The sequence below is a fragment of the Perca fluviatilis genome, chromosome 2, assembly GCF_010015445.1.
Source record: "Perca fluviatilis chromosome 2, GENO_Pfluv_1.0, whole genome shotgun sequence".
NCBI lineage: Eukaryota > Metazoa > Chordata > Actinopteri > Perciformes > Percidae > Perca > Perca fluviatilis.
Window position 1 is genome coordinate 34,300,408 of NC_053113.1, and position 17,918 is coordinate 34,318,325.

Consider the following 17,918-nt stretch of genomic DNA (forward strand, 5'->3'; position numbering starts at 1 on the left):
CTGTACCGGAGGTAGAGTTACTCCGTCATTCTTCCCGCATAACCCGGTTACTGCTGTGCGTGTAAACACACTGAGTGAGGGACGTTAAAAAGCCTTGGCCTTCATTTAGGAAAAGTTCCTTGGTAATTCCAAACTCATGCCAAGAAAATGGCAGGCAGAGTTAGTGACTGTTTGCTAAGTCCATGTTTGGCCAGATTGTCCTGTCAAGCAACAAGGGAAGGAGCCAAATGCTATAGCCCATGCAGATATGAAGACTTCAGTGATTTCTTGACAAAATTCAGATAGAAAAGCATACTGGCACGGGTAGCAAGCCCAAATAGAAGGAAATGAGAATACATGAATGAACAGGAATGGGGCTGGCAAGAGGTACACACAGGTGTGTTGAGGGTATGGTTGATTAAATTAAAAGAAAATTGGAATTCAGGTCTGTAATTTTGGTGGAAATAAGGTTCAAGATTAAAATTCCTTTTTTTTTAAGATTATTTTTTTGGATATTTTAGGTGTTTATTTGACAGGACAGCTTAATAAAGGAAAGGGTAAAGCTTAAGAAAGGAAAGGGAAAAATAAGAGGGAATGACATGCAGCAAAGGGCTGCAGGTTGGAATCAAACACACAGCTGCTGCGGTGAGGACTGAGCCTTTGTACATGGGATGACTCCCAACCAGGTGAGTTAACCCAGGCACCCCCAAGATTTGATTTTTAATAGCTTTGTTTTAATAAGCAGGGACACGGACAGAATTATAGAGGAAAAAATATAATAAAGAAACACACAAGGATCAACAGAGCCCATGAGAGGCTGTAGGAAGCTTTCATTCCTGCTATGTTTGCTTAAACCCAAAACCCTTTTCGTTATCTCGGGGCACCTCCTTCATCTCACCCCACCTTGTAATTCTACGTAGATGAGACATCACTGTTCTATTATTGTTTCCCATGCTGCTTCAAAATGTACAAATACCAGTGCAAGTTTTGAATTTACATTACGGTACATGTGATGCCACCCAGTGGTTTATTTCTAGACAGTATGCCATCCACACAGAGATGGCCAGAGCAGGGTTGGGCACTCTTACAGCTGTTGCTGGTGGCATCTTTCTCTCAGGCTGAGGAGCCGGTGTGCAGGCAGAGAGGGGATCCTGAGAACCCCCAGCTATCTAAGAATGGGGACATTATGTTAGGGGGAATCTTCTCTTTCCACACCAGCTGGAAAGCCAGACATGACAACTACAGGCAAAAACCCCTGCCACTGGAATGCACCAGGTAAACTATACCGTATGAACCTATTCAGATAAAATATTAAACAGGAATTAAAACTTTTAAAATAAGAATTAAGATTCCTTAAAAATCCCTGTTTTGGCTATTAATGAATACTTTCGTTTCCTATTCAATTATTTCTTTTTCATGTGCAAATTCCAACTGTTTATAACTGTCTGCATCAAGTTTGAATTTCAGAGAATTCCAGTTTGCCCAGGCTATGCTCTTTGCCATAGAGGAGATTAATAACAGCACAGAAATACTGCCTGGTATCTCTCTGGGCTATAAGATCTATGATTTATGTGGCTCCACTGCCAGAAGTGTGAGGTATGCACTGGCCTTGACTAATGGTAATGAGGTGTTGTCTGCACTCACTGAGGCACCATGTACCAGACCTGCACAAGTTCAGGCCATTATGGGAGACACCTCCTCCTCTCCTTGCATGGCTGTATCTACTGTAATCGGACCCTTTCATATCCCAATGGTGGGTAAGATTGGAATTGAAATTGATTCTTCCAGCTGGTCATAGGAAAATAAGTTTTTTAAATAATGTTTACTTTGCTGTTTAAAAGTTTCATATTTTGCATCTTTATCTTGGGGTGATTTTCCTTCTTTCCTTTTAGATCAGCCACTTTGCTACTTGTGCTTGTCTGAGTGATAAAACCAAGTACCCATCCTTTCTCAGAACAATACCCAGTGATTACTACCAGAGCAGAGCTCTGGCCCAGTTGGTCAAGCACTTTGGTTGGACTTGGGTTGGAGCTATTAGATCAAATGATGATTATGGCAACAATGGCATGGCCACTTTCACAGAAACTGCCCAGCATCTGGGCATCTGTCTGGAGTACTCTGCATCTTTCTTTAGAACAGATCCACCAGACAAAATACAAAAGATCATTGACATTTTCATGGCTTCCACTTCCAAGGTGATTGTCGCTTTCCTCAACCACATGGATATGGATGTGCTAATTCAAGAGTTTTCCAACCACAACCTGACTGGGTACCAGTGGGTAGGCAGTGAGGGCTGGATCTCTGATTCTCAAATTGCAGCCATGGATAGGCATCACATTCTAGATGGTGCTGTAGGCCTGTCCATCCCCAAAACACATGTCAGTGGCATGAGAGAGTTTATGATGGATGTGAAGCCACTCAATTCATCTAGTAATGAAATGTTTCCAGAGTTTTGGGAGATGTTATTTAGCTGTAAGTTCAAACAGTCAAAATCTTCAGCAGGGAATCAGAGAGAATGTACTGGCCATGAAGATCTGACTGGAGTGCAAAACAGCTTTACTGATATGTCACTCATGCCTATCTTTTACAATGTCTATAAAGGAGTGTATGCTGTGGCCCATGCACTTCATAATATTCTCAGCTGTAACAAAACCTGTAACAAGAAGGTGCAGCTAGATCCATTTACGGTGAGTTGAAAACCAAATACTTAAATTATAGTTTTAAAAGTATGTCACATTAACAATGAGAATTGTTTTAATTAAAAAAACATACATATGGATGCATATCTTCTTAGATTTTACAGCATATAAAAAAGATTAAGTTCATAACAAAGGAAGGAGATGAGGTTTACTTTAATGAGAATGGAGACCCAACAGCAAAGTATGAAATTATAAACTGGCAGCCAAAAGAACATGGCATTGCGGACTTTGTCACAGTTGGTCTTTATGATGCATCTTTACCTGCAGACAAACAGCTGAATCTGCAAAATAAGTCTTTAATTTGGGCACATAACTCACAACAGGTAAGCTACAATGGTATTACTGTAACTCTTGACTACAGTCTATTTGAAATGTTATAATTGTATAATTGTGTTTGTTTGTTTTTGTTATTGTATTATAATGTTTATTTTTCATGCAAAAAGAACAGCTTTGATAGGCAAAACCTTGTAAAGGTGAATGCCCATACATTCTTTCATGGTTTGTTTTTTTCATGCAGGTGCCTTTGTCAGTTTGCAGTGAGAAATGTCCTCCAGGAACTCGCAAGGTTCTCCAGAAAGGAAAGCCTGTCTGCTGCTATGACTGTTCAAGATGTGCAGAGGGAGAAATGAGTAACGTTACAGGTACAGACAAGAAACATCTTAAAATGTACATATTCACATTGTTTTTAAGAAATTGTCCTTTAATATGATTTTAAAAGCATTAAGGGATTTCCTGCAGGGCTGATATACGTAGTACGTATGTAGTCTTAAAAGCAAACACAAAAGCTATATAATTTCATCATGAATGAATTCGTCTAAGACAAATGATGCAATGATGACTGATACATTGAATGAAAAAGAAAATGGTCATTTAAGGGTCAGATCACTATAAATAACAAAAAGGACTAAAGTATGTGCTCTCCTTCTCCCAAAGGTGTATAAAAATGCAGGTAGTTTTGATTTCAACTTCTGAAGGTTTGACATCTCTCTCTCTCTCTGTCTCTCTCTCTTTTTCTCTCTCTCTCTCTCTCTGTCTCTCTCTGTCTAAAAATGCAATAAATCCATTGAGAGTGAATAAAATTGTAGTTGTGCAACAGCACAAAAAATGCTGCATGATACCTTCTAAGATATATATATATATATATATATAAAATGGTTATTAAAATAAAATAAAAATTTATAATTTTTTTTAAAATAAAACCTATTCATACTATATGTTGTACTATAAGATCCAAATAATTCATGATGATACCATGTAGCTATGATATGGTTATCCATTTATTAGCCGGTATTGTCGGTCTTGTATGCATAGAAAAGATGTAAGATTGAGACAACACAATATTCAAATGGTGCAAGTGGAGCAAGTCTAATAACAGCTTTAATATAATTTTTTCAGATTCTATTACCTGTGTGCGATGTCATCCTGAGTTCTGGTCAAATGAGAGAAGAGATGCTTGTGTGAAGAAGGAGGCAGAGTTTCTATCATATGAAGAGATTATGGGTGTGCTGCTCACTGCAGCATCCTTATTTGGAACATGCATCACTGCTGTTGTGGCATTCATTTTCTTCAGATACAGGAAAACTCCTATTGTCAGGGCCAACAACTCTGAGCTCAGCTTCCTGCTGCTCTTCTCCTTGACTCTGTGTTTCCTGTGTTCTCTGACCTTCATAGGCCGGCCCTCTGAGTGGTCCTGCATGCTGCGACACACGGCATTCGGCATCACCTTTGTCCTCTGTATCTCTTGTGTTCTGGGGAAAACTATAGTGGTGTTAATGGCCTTCAGGGCCACACTTCCAGGTAGTAATGTCATGAAATGGTTTGGGCCTACACAGCAGAAACTCAGTGTTCTGGGTTTCACTCTTATACAAGTTATCATATGTATCCTCTGGTTAACAATTTCTCCTCCTTTTCCATTTAAGAACTTTAAGGAATTCAAGGACAAAATCATCTTAGAGTGTGCTCTGGGCTCAGCTGTAGGTTTTTGGGCTGTACTTGGGTACATAGGACTTCTGGCTATGTTATGTTTCATTCTTGCTTTTCTGGCTCGAAAACTGCCTGATAATTTTAATGAAGCCAAATTAATCACCTTTAGCATGCTGATATTCTGTGCCGTATGGATCACTTTTATCCCAGCATATGTCAGTTCTCCTGGGAAGTTCAGTGTCGCTGTGGAGATATTTGCTATTCTGGCCTCTAGTTTTGGACTGCTCTTTTGTATATTTATTCCAAAATGTTATATTATCTTACTGAAACCTGAGAAAAATACAAAAAATAATATAATGGGGAAGGCAGCACCAAAGTCATTCTGAAAACTTGAAATAATTTTGTGGAAAATGCCATTAAAGGGATGATAGAATGCAAAACCGATTTTACCCTGTCATAGTTGAATAACGACAGTTCGGTGGGTAAATAGGACATACATATAAGCTCAAAATCCCATTGACACCCCTTTACTATGAAAATCTCATATTTTGAAACTGCCGCTGAAAACGGGCGAATCTCAACAAAGCTAGTTGCTTACGTAAGCATCTAAAAATCTTTGTCACAGCCGTGGGTGTATTAAGAGAACAGTCACGCCCAAACATTTACATAGGCTACACAACTGACCTGATGCCTGTGTTGCTGCCTCGCCGCCTGGCCTGCCTTCCTTCACAGACCCCAGCCTGCTGTGAGCTCGATTGAGCTCCGTTACGGCTGGCAACCCACGGCACTTCATACCCGCGCAAAGTCACCGCTTTGTGGGCTAATGGACTACTACCAAACGCTGCTGCTCTGACAGAGCTGCAGTTCCCCTCTTCCTGTTACCAGGTGTGTGTGAGTGAGAGCGCGGTCAGCAAGCTTGTTACGCCAGCAATCTCTTACCACAGGTTCCAGTTAATCTTATAATGTGTGTAATTATAATGTGTTGAGTTATTTAAATAAGCGATCGGTGAAATACACGCCTGTGGCTGGATGTGATAGAGCCTGCGGCTGGATGGAGCTAGCTAGCCTCCTCTTAGAATTCCTCTGGAATTCACAAAAATTCATTATCTTGAAATCGGACACCGTTGTTAGCTTTATAAGACATTTAGTTAGATGTTGTATAAGTGGCGTGACGAAATTCAAACTGTAAATATACTCGAATTACGCCGAAAATGAAGCTATCTATACGTGATTTGTAGCTACACACAGCTAGGATTGAAGGGACAGTCGCAGCTGACGAAACACCTAGTCTTCACAAATATTCATTAACTTGAAATCGGGCACCGTTGTTAGCTTTATAAGACATTTAGTTAGATGTTGTATAACTGGCGTGACATGTGTGTAACATGTGGTAAGAGATTGCTGGTGTAACAAGCTCGCTGACCGCACAACTCTCACACAACGGGCCATTTAGCTAGCAGGAAGAGGGGAGTTGCAGGCCCTGGAGCTCTGTCAGGGCTGCCAGCCGTAACGGAGCTCAATCGAGCTCACAGCAGGCCAGGGTCTGTGAAGGAAGGTAGGCCGGGCGGCGAGGCAGCAGCACCGCCGCTTAAAGCTGCAGTAGGTAAGATTGTGAAGATCCAGGACTTTGCCAACAAATTTTAACATCGACAACTTCTCAGTCCCTCCCCCCTTTCTGCTGCAGCCCAAACCGTCTCCTAAGCCCCTCCCACACAACGGAGTTTGACAGAACTGCCTAGGCATGTCAGACAACATGTTCAATAACTAAACACTAACACAACGTTAACTTTACTCACTAACAGTAGCCATTTCAGCATCATATCAGACCGACCACTGTGCAAACGTTACTATAATCCTCAACAACATAGCTTTGTGGACTTTTGACTACTAATAACCAAGTGAAAGATAAATCATTCATCGTAATTATGTTACCTGTCGAGAGGAAATGTGGCTACATCTGCATCGTTCTTCAGATCTTTAAAGTCCCGCAGCTCACGCCACCTCTGAAAAGCCTCTCCAATATTCACTGGAGTTTTGGGAAACCTTTCTGCAGCTCGTGCGCGGGCATTGGGGGAGGGGAGAACGCTATATATGCGTGTACGTGCCTGAGCAGTGATTTACAGGCAGATAAACACCCCCTGTGGCCCTGATTGGAGAAAATCAACCGGGAGCGGTGGAATTTTGCCAATGGCACTACAGGCTGTAGGAGGTGCCAGAGGAGCTGTTTTTTTTTATTTTACATAATTCATGTAGTTCTACTGGAATATAGGGTCAGTTTCAGCAAATATGACAGAAAGTTAGTTTTATAAGACTTACCTACTGCATCTTTAACTCCGACACACAGTCTTACCAAATTTGCAATTAGCCATCAATTTTCGTAAAACGGCCCATATTTGAGCTTTATATAGTTGATTTCTCACATAAAAAAGTCTCAGAAGTGAATTTGGTAAGGAAACATTGCAGTGTCTGGAATATGAGATTCTGTCGCTTCTCTAATGTGTGTGTATTGGGGATTCGTTCAACCAATCAGCGCGCGTCTCTAATGTGTATGTATTGGGGATTTGCTCAACCAATCAGCGCGCATCTCTAATGTGTGCGTATGGCAATTCGCTCAACCAATCAGCGCGCAGCTCATCTAAATATTCATGACATACCATATTTGGAAGAAAAGCTCTTGTTACAAATCGGGCCAAAACACAGGGATGAATAAGGGCCAATAAAATATCAACCAGGCCATTTTCAGCCCAACCAATGTTACATACCCCATTAGGAGACCATAAGGAACAGTGTGAAATACCCTATTTAATCATTCTATCACCCCTTTAAGTTTTTACTTATTTATTTGGTAACCACTCCAGACTGTCAGGTAGACATCTATCTTCTTGTTTCGTAGCTACTAATTTTCCCACTGTATATCATGTTGTTTGTGAAGCGGCATATTATTAATGTAAAACACAATCATATCAAACTCTCTGAAATGAATGACCGCATTGCATTGTGGGATATGGGCTTTGACTGCGCACCACTCAGCAAAGTGTTTGTCTTACAGCATACATACTGTATTATTTCAACAGAAATAAGACCAGAATAATATGATTTAAATAAAGACATGAACCATGATAACATCTCGTGAATAAATGTGGATTTATGTAGCGTTATAGTTTTAAAGATATCAATAAACAACAAAGCAATCCAGCTTCACTGGTAATAAGACAGAAATAATATTAAAAGAAATAAATATAAACCATGATAAGATCTTGTGAATAAATGTTGATAAAACAGCAGTTATGGGGCTTAAAATGGCAATAGTAGCAAAGCCATACAGCTTCTCTGCTGCCGCCCGACTGGCAGAAAGATCAGACTATTATTCATCACTGATAGAAGAAAATAAGAACAACCCAAGGTTTCTTTTCAGCACTGTAGCCAGGCTGAAAGATAGCCACAGCTCTATTGAGCCTTCTATTCCGATAGCTCTGAGTAGTGATGACTTCATGAGCTTCTTTAATGATAAAATAAAAACAATTAGAGATACTATTCATCACCTCTTGCCCTCAACCTCTAACGGTTCACCTTTAAATGACAGACTGCTAGAAAGAACGACTAGACCTGACATACTTAAACTGCTTTTATACTATAAACCCTCAACAATTAATGTTAAAGGTCTCTTCAGTAAAGCCACCTGTCTCTTAGACCCCATCCCAACGAGGCTACTTAAAGAAGCGTTACCCCTGGTTAACACTTCGTTACTAGATATGATCAATATGTCTCTATTAACAGGTTATGTACCGCAGTCATTTAAAGTAGCTGTGATAAAACCTCTTCTGAAAAAACCCACCCTAGATCCTGAGGTCTTAGGCAACTATAGACCTATATCTAACCTTCCCTTTCTCTCCAAGATCCTTGAGAAGGTAGTTGCCAATCAGTTATGTGATTTTGTACATAGCAATAGCTTATTTGAGGACTTTCAGTAAGGATTTAGAAAGCATCATAGCACAGAGACGGCACTGATGAAAATTACTAACGACCTTCTAACTGCTGCAGACAAAGGACTTGTTTCCGTACTTGTCTTATTAGATCTTAGTGCTGCATTTGACACTATTGACCATACCATCCTGTTACAGAGATTGGAACATTTAGCTGGCATTAAAGGAATTGCTCTAAGCTGGTTTAAATCCTATTTCTCTGACCGATCTCAATTTGTTAATGTTAACAATAAATCCTCCAGGTACGTTAAAGTTAGCCATGGCGTTCCACAAGGCTCAGTGCTTGGACCAATTCTATTCTCCTTATATATGCTTCCTCTTGGTAATATTATTAGGAAACACTCAATTAACTTTCACTGTTATGTGGATGACACCCAATTGTACTTATCAATCAAGCCAAACGAAACCAGTCAGTTAGCTAAACTTCAAGTATGCGTTAAAGATATAAAATCATGGATGACCTACAATTTTCTGATGTTAAACTCACACAAAACTGAAGTTGTTGTGCTGGGCCCTAATCACCTCCGAACCTCATTATCCGAAGATATAATTACTCTGGATGGTATTGCCCCTGCCTCCAGCACTACTGTTAGAAATCTAGGAGCTATTTTCATCAGGATATATCCTTTAACGCCCTCATAAAACAAACCTCTAGAACAGCTTTTTTTCACCTTCGTAACATCGCTAAAATTAGGAACATCCTGTCTCAAAACGATGCTGAAAAACTAGTCCATGCATTCGTTACTTCCAGGCTGGACTATTGTAATTCCCTATTATCAGGATGCTCAAATAAAACCCTTAAGACTCTCCAGCTGATACAGAATGCTGCAGCACGTGTTCTGACAAAAACTAAGAAAAGAGATCATATTTCTCCTGTATTAGCTTCTCTGCATTGGCTTCCTGTAAAATCCAGGATTGACTTTAAAATCCTTCTCCTGACCTACAAAGCTCTAAATGGTCAAGCATCTTCATATCTTGAGGAGCTCTTAGTACCTTATTGTCCCCCTAGAGCACTGCTCTCCCAGAATGCAGAGTTACTTGTCGTTCCTAGAGTCTCTAAATGTAGAATGGGAGCCAGAGCCTTCAGCTACCAGGCTCCTCTCCTGTGGAACCAGCTCCCAATCTGGGTTCGGGGGGCAGACACCGTCACCACATTTAAGATTACACTTAAAACTCTCCTCTTTGATAAAGCTTATAGTTAAGGAGTGAGGAGTTGCAGTGTACGCCTAGCCCGGCGGGGCAGGGTGTATAGCTGCAGACACAACACCCCTCCCACCACCCCCCCACGCTCTGCGATTCCCTGCAATATCCAGCTACGTCCTGCTGCGTCCTGCCGCGTCCACTGTGTCACCCATGCTCTGCTGTGCCACGTTACATCCTGTAACACCCTGCTGTGCCCGGCTATGACATGAACTACTACGACTACCATTGTAGTCACTGTTCCATTATCTTTATTGTGATTATTACGCCACTGTGCATCATAACCCCAACCGGCACCGTCAGACACCGCCTACCAAGAGTCTGGGTCTGCCGAGGTTTCTTCCTAAAAGGGAGTTTCTCCTCACCATTGTCGCAATAGCCATTGCTAATACTTGCTCTTGGGGGAATTATTGGAAATGTTGGGGCTTTGTAAATTATAGAGTGTGGTCTAAACCTACTCTATCTGTAAAGTGTCTCGAGATAACTCTTGTTATGAATTGATACTATAAATAAAAATGAATTGAATTGAAATTGAATCTCCGGGGCTGTCAACGTTGTGTCTCAGCAAAAAAGTGGAGGGACCAAGCAGCCCCTGCTGCGGCCGCTGACTAACGTTAATATTGGCTAGTTAGCTAACAAAGTTACTCTGCTAATTCCACCTTACACTGATTAACGGTACTGATATAATTTGCCGAAAAAGAAAGCAAAAAACAATTAAGTTGTTAAATTTTACTAATTGAGAGGCCGATGGGTGTAGTGTTGACATAGGTCAACCGGCAGAAAAAGACAGTCGTGCGTTGGCAGATCGCCACCTACTGTACCGGAGGTAGAGTTACTCCGTCATTCTTCCCATTGTATACGGGGAGAACTGGCGTAACCTGGTTACTGCTGTGCGTGTAAACGCACTGAGTGAGGGACGTTAAAAAGCCTTGGCCTTCATTTAGGAAAAGTTCCTTGGTAATTCCAAACTCATGCCAAGAAAATGGCAGGCAGAGTTAGTGACTGTAAGAAAGGAAAGGGAAAAATAAGAGGGAATGACATGCAGCAAAGGGCTGCAGGTTGGAATCAAACATGCAGCGGTGAGGACTGAGCCTTTGTACATGGGATGACTCCCAACCAGGTGAGTTTTAATAGCTTTGTTTTAATAAGCAGGGACACGGCCAGAATTAGAGGAAAAAAAACAATAAAGAAACACACAAGGACCAACAGAGCCCATGAGAGGCTGGAGGAAGCTTTCATACCTGCTATGTTTGCTTAAACCCAAAACCCTTTTGCTATCTGGGCACCTCCTTCATCTCACCCCACCTTGTAATTCTACGTAGATAAAACATCACTGTTCTATTATTGTTTCCCATGCTGCTTCAAAATGTACAAATACCAGTGCAAGTTTTGGATTTACATTATGGTACATGTGATGCCACCCAGTGGTTTAGCTTTATACAGTATGCCATCCACACAGAGATGGCCAGAGCAGGGTTGTGCACTCTTACAGCTGTTGCTGGTGGCATCTTTCTCTCAGGCTGAGGAGCCAGTGTGCAGGCAGAGAGGGGATCCTGAGAACCCCCAGCTATCTAAGAATGGGGACATTATGTTGGGGGGAATCTTCTCTTTCCACACCAGCTGGAAAGCCAGACAGGACACCTACAGGCAAAAACCATTGCCACTGGAATGCACCAGGTAAATTATATCGTATTAATTTAGATTTAAAATGTATAAATGATGATAAATAAGAATTAATATTCCTTAAAAATCCCTGTTTTAGGTATCAACAAATAATATATAAATAATTAATTTAATATGCTATTGTTTCTCTTTCATGTGCAAATTCCAACTAATTATAACTGTCTGCATCAAGTTTGAATTTCAGAGAATTCCAGTTTGCCCAGGCTATGCTCTTTGCCATAGAGGAGATTAATAACAGCACAGAAATACTGCCTGGTATCTCTCTGGGCTATAAGATCTATGATGCTTGTGGCTCCACTGCCAGAAGTGTGAGTGTTGCACTGGCCTTGACTAATGGTAATGAGGTGTTATCTGCACTCACCGAGGCACCATGTACCAGACCTGCACAAGTGCAGGCCATTATGGGAGAAAGCTCTTCCTCTCCTTGCATGGCTGTAGCTACTGTAGTCGGACCCTTTCATATCCCAATGGTGGGTAAGATTGGAATTGGAATCAATTATTTCAGCTGTTCATGGCAAAATAAGCTTTAAAATCATTTCATATTTTGCATCTTTATCTTGGAGTATTTTTTCTATTTTCCTTTTAGATCAGCCACTTTGCTACTTGTGCTTGTCTCAGTGATAAAACTAAGTACCCATCCTTTCTCAGAACAATACCCAGTGACTACTACCAGAGCAGAGCTCTGGCCCAGTTGGTCAAGCACTTTGGTTGGACTTGGGTTGGAGCTATTAGATCAAATGATGATTATGGTAATTATGGAATGGCCATATTTACAGAAACTGCCCAGCATCTGGGCATCTGTCTGGAGTACACTGTATCTTTCTTTAGAACAGATCCACCAGACAAAATACAAAAGATCATTGACATTTTCAATGCTTCCACTTCCAAGGTGATTGTCGCTTTCCTCTCCAGTGTGGATATGGATGTGCTAATTCAAGAGTTGTCCAACCACAACCTGACTGGGTACCAGTGGGTAGGCAGTGAGGGCTGGATCTTTGACTCCCAAATTGTAGCCATGGATAGGCATCACATTCTAGATGGTGCCGTAGGCCTGTCCATCCCCAAAGCACATGTCAATGGCATGAGAGACTTCATTTTGGATGTGAAGCTGCTTAACTCGTCTAGTAATGAAATGTTTCCAGAGTTTTGGGAGACATTATTTAACTGTAAATTCAAACAGTCAAAATCTTCAGCAGGGAATCAGAGAGAATGTACTGGCCATGAAGATCTGACTGGAGTGCAAAACAGCTTCACTGATATGTCGCTCATGCCTATCTTTAACAATGTCTATAAAGGAGTGTATGCTGTGGCCCACGCACTTCATAATATTCTCAGCTGTAACAAAACCTGTAACAACAAGGTGCAGCTAGATCCATTTACGGTGAGTTGAAAACCAAATACTTAAATTATAGTTTTAACAGTATGTCACATTAACAAGGATAATTGTTTAAATTTAATGAAACACTACAACATGTTGGTCAGATAATGATACATATGGATGCATATCTTCTTAGATTTTACAGCACATAAAAAATATTAAGTTCATAACAAATGAAGGAGATGAGGTTTACTTTAATGAGAATGGAGACCCAGCAGCAAAGTATGAAATTATAAACTGGCAGCCAACAGAACATGGCATTGCGGACTTTGTCACAGTTGGTCTTTATGATGCATCTTTACCTGCAGACAAACAGCTGAATCTGCAAAATAAGTCTTTAATTTGGGCACAGAACTCACAACAGGTAAACTACAATGGTATTACTGTAACTGTTGACTACAGTCTATTTGAAATGTTATAATTGTATAATTTTGTTTGTTTTTGTTATTGTATCATACTGTTTAGTTTTCATGTATTAAAAACTAAAAGAACAGCTTTGATAGACTTGTAAAGGTGAATGCCCATACATTCTTTCATGGTTTGTTTTTTTCATGCAGGTGCCTTTGTCAGTTTGCAGTGAGAAATGTCTCCCAGGAACTCGCAAGGTTCTCCAGAAAGGAAAACCTGTCTGCTGCTATGACTGTTCAAGATGTGCAGAGGGAGAAATAAGTAACGTTACTGGTACAGACAAGAAAAGTCTTAAAATGTACATGTTCACATTGTTTTTAAGAAATTGTCCTGTAATGTGATTTTAAAAGCATTAAGGGAGTTCTTGCAGGGCTGATATACTTAGTACGTATGTAGTCTTAAAAGCAAACACAAAATCTATATAATTTCATCATGAATTAATGCTTCTAAAATCAGACAAATGATGCAATGATGACTGATACATGGAATAATAAAGAAAATGGTAATTTAAGGGTCAGATCACTAAAAATAATAAAAAGGCCTAAAGTATGTGCTCACCTTCTCCCAAAGGTGTCTAAAAATGCAGGTAGTTTTGATCTCAACTTTTGAAGGTTTGATCTCTCTCTCTATCTTTCTCTCTCTCTCTCTCTCTCTCTCTCTCTCTCTCTCTCTCTCTCTCTCTCTCAAACTGCAATAAATCCATTGAGAGTGAATGAAATTGTAGTTGTGCAACAGCACTAAAAAAAATACCATTTGAAAAATGCAGCATTACGGAGCCCCCCTGGTCCCACTTTGTCAAAATTATTTATAACTATCTTGTGGCCTCAAGATACTATCTCGTGGCCACAAGATACTATCTCTTGGCCTCAAGATACTATCTCGTGTCATCAAGATACTATCTCATGGCCTCAAGATACTATCTCGAGGCCACAAGATAGTGTAGAGATGTGGTGTAGTGCAATACTTCACATTCTGTGCAATATTCTCTGTTTTAGTATTCAGTGTGCAATATAGTTTGCTGCAGCTCTGCTTCTATTTATTTACTAGTACTGTTCATCACAATTCTGTTAATACAGTAATGTAAATCTTGTAGGCTGCATATCCATAGTCCTTTATAATTCTTCTTCATATTTTATAGCCTATATTTATACTTTTTACATGTATATATGTCACAAAGTGAAGCCAGGCAGCCAGAGTTTTCTTATGTTGTATATAGTGTGGTGTTTCGGGTGTTTTATTTTGTATATAGTGTGGTGTTTTGGTTTGCCTGGCACAGAACTGAAGACTCCTCCCAGCGCACCTGAGGCAGATCTCATCAGGAGAGATGCTGGAGGAACACGGAACGCGCTCCACATTTTGATAATGAATGGCTGAGACACAAGGAGGAAAGAGGAGCGGATAGAGAGCGAAAAAGAAACGTTGGGGACGGAGCACAGATAGACGCGCAGGACAGCGGAGCCGGAGCCGGAGGACAGCTATGGATGTTTGGAGGATCGGCGCGTTGGCGTTGTGCGAGTGTGATTTGGGCAAAAACAGAAAATCTGATTTCAACCAGTCTATAGAGAAAGGGACTACAGTCTTTACCCTTTTCTGTTTGAGGGAGGGGGGAAGAGGGCCAGCAGCACGCAACGTCCACTCTGCTTTTCCCATTCGGACCACAACGTCAACGCGCCGATCCGCCAAACATCCACAGCTGTCCTCCGGCTCCGGCTCCGGCTCCGCTGTCCTGCCCGTCTATCTGTGCTCCGTCCTGCACTCCTGTAGCGTCCGCTTCTCTTTCCTCCTTATGTCTCAGCCATTCATTATCACAATGCGCTCCCGGTGTGTTGGAGCGCGTTCCGTGTTCCTCCAGCATCTCTCCTGATGAGATCTGCCTCAGGTGCGCTGGGAGGAGTCTTCAGTGCCAGGCAAAACAAAACACCACAGATAGACACGTATACGTGGCCACGAGATTTTGACAAAGTGGGACCAGGGGGGCTCTGTACAGCATAATACCTTTTAAGAAATATATATAATGCTTATTAAAGCAAAACAAAACAAAAATATTTGAATAAAACCTATTCATACTATATGTTGTACTATAAGATCCAGATGATTCAAGATGATACCATGTAGCTATGATATGGTTATCCATTTATTATCTGGTATTGTCAGTCTTGTATGCAGAGAAAATATTGAGACAACACAAAATACAAATGGTACTGAGCAAGTCTAATAACACCTTTAATATAATTTTTTCAGATTCTACCACATGTGTACGATGTCACCCTGAGTTCTGGTCAAATGAGAGAAGAGATGCTTGTGTGAAGAAGGAGGCAGAGTTTCTATCATATGAAGAGATTATGGGAGCGCTGCTCACTGCAGCATCCTTATCTGGAACATGCATCACTGCTGTTGTGGCATTCATTTTCTTCAGATACAGGAAAACTCCTATTGTCAGGGCCAACAACTCTGAGCTCAGCTTCCTGCTGCTCTTCTCCTTGACTCTGTGTTTCCTGTGTTCTCTGACCTTCATAGGCCGGCCCTCTGAGTGGTCCTGCATGCTGCGACACACGACATTCGGCATCACCTTTGTCCTCTGTATCTCTTGTGTTCTGGGGAAAACTATAGTGGTGTTAATGGCCTTCAGGGCCACACTTCCAGGTAGTAATGTGATGAAATGGTTTGGGCCTACACAGCAGAAACTCACTGTTCTGGGTTTCACTCTTATACAAGTTATCATATGTATCCTCTGGTTAACAATTTCTCCTCCTTTTCCATTTAAGAATTTTAAGGAATTCAAGGACAAAATCATCTTAGAATGTGCTCTGGGCTCAACTGTAGGTTTTTGGGCTGTACTTGGGTACATAGGACTTCTGGCCATGTTATGTTTCATTCTTGCTTTTCTGGCTCGAAAACTGCCTGATAATTTTAATGAAGCCAAATTTATCACCTTTAGCATGCTGATATTCTGTGCCGTATGGATCACTTTTATCCCAGCGTATGTCAGTTCTCCTGGGAAGTTCAGCGTTGCTGTGGAGATATTTGCTATTCTGGCCTCTACTTTTGGACTGCTCATTTGTATATTTATTCCAAAATGTTATATTATCTTACTGAAACCTGAGAAAAATACAAAAAATAATATAATGGGGAAGGCAGCACCAAAGTCATTCTGAAAACTTGAAATAATTTTGTGTAAAATGCCATTAAGTTTTTACTTAATCATTTGGTAACCACTCCAGACTGTCAGGAAGACATCTATCTTCTTGTATCATAGCTACTAATTTCCCCACTGTATATCATCTTGTTTGTGAAGTGGCATATTATTAATGTAAAACACAATCCTATCAAACATATATTATATATATATACATCCCAGTCTCACGGCAGTTCGTGAAATGGTCAGGTTATTTAATCTATTGATTTGTGTATATGGACACGTGTGTCCCATTTTTTTGTCAGACAGTTTTTTTAAACTAATGTATTTCAATTGGAAGCATAATCCACACCCAACTATCCGGCGACAATATTATAGGCTTATCATACAGCAGTTATTACTATATCTACTTCTTCAGAGTGTCTCGGATTATAGGTTTGCTTTGCATTACTAAGGTGCACAACTTATTGGAAAAAAGACTGAGAAACTTGTCCCAAGGTTGCTGGTCACAAAATCAGTCATTAAATATGTACAGTACATTGAAGAGACACTGGCGTTATAGAGCCGCTGATCGCTGTCCGATTCTCTGAAATGAATGACCACATTGCATTGTGGCATAGTGGGCTTTGACTGCGCCCCCTCAGCAAAGTGTTTGTCTTACAGCATACATACTGTATTATTTCAACAGTAATAAGACCAAAATAATATAATTAAAATAAAGAAATGAAACATGATAACATCTTGTGAATAAATGTGGATTTATGTAGCGTTATAGTTTTAAAGATATCAATAAACAACAAAGCAATCCAGCTTCACTGGTAATAAGACAGAAATAATATTAAAAAGAAATAAATATAAACCACGATAAGATCTTGTGAATAAATGTTGATAAAACAGCAGTTATGGGGTATAAATAAAAGTAAGTAAATACCAATAGTAGCAAAGCCATACAGCTTCTCTGCTGCCGCCCAACTGGCAGAAAGAATCAGGCTGTGAACACAAAAGAAGCTTCCCATTGAAATACATTAGTTTAAAAAATTGTGCTGACCGTCCCAAAAAATGGGATAAACCTGTCCATGTACACGAATCAATAGATAAAATTACATGACCATTTCAAGAACTGTGGTAAGACTGGGTTGGCTTGGCTGGTCCAGGGAGCATTGTCAAGAGCAGAGCAATCAGCGCCAATTATAACTGTATTTCCATTTGTTGCAATAAATGGTTAAATCTATGACGAGGGTGTTCCTGTCTTAATTATGTACATATATATATATATACACATATTTGGATTAGGCCCCAATAAAAGTAATAACATTACCCAACACCTTCTCATGAACAGGTTGTACAATATCAGACAAACATTTATGCGTATGATACGTATGATATCTTACTCCACTCCCCCGCTTTGTTTTGTGACCCACCCGTCCACCCCGACCTCCCCCTAGCAACTAGCAACCCGGGGAGAAAGCTGGAGATCAGCTAACTGAGGTGCAGATGAGGCCGGAATGGTGGTTTCAGGAGAAAAACAC

The 17,918-nt window shown here is 40.5% G+C and overlaps 2 protein-coding genes across 2 annotated transcripts; both read left to right on the forward strand.

Moving 5' to 3' along the window:
* Positions 1 to 1,150: 1,150 nt before the first annotated feature.
* Positions 1,151 to 4,987, forward strand: LOC120547655 (extracellular calcium-sensing receptor-like). Its single transcript, XM_039783186.1, has 6 exons — positions 1,151 to 1,254; positions 1,435 to 1,732; positions 1,872 to 2,666; positions 2,774 to 3,001; positions 3,196 to 3,319; positions 4,074 to 4,987. Exons 1-6 carry the CDS (start codon positions 1,166 to 1,168, stop codon positions 4,985 to 4,987), a joined length of 2,448 nt encoding a protein of 815 aa, XP_039639120.1. The 5' UTR covers positions 1,151 to 1,165.
* Positions 4,988 to 11,357: 6,370 nt separating this feature from the next.
* Positions 11,358 to 16,408, forward strand: LOC120553552 (extracellular calcium-sensing receptor-like). The gene is made up of 6 exons (XM_039792086.1): positions 11,358 to 11,461; positions 11,640 to 11,937; positions 12,054 to 12,848; positions 12,982 to 13,209; positions 13,403 to 13,526; positions 15,495 to 16,408. Exons 1-6 carry the CDS (start codon positions 11,373 to 11,375, stop codon positions 16,406 to 16,408), a joined length of 2,448 nt encoding a protein of 815 aa, XP_039648020.1. The 5' UTR covers positions 11,358 to 11,372.
* The last annotated feature ends 1,510 nt before the right edge of the window (positions 16,409 to 17,918 follow it).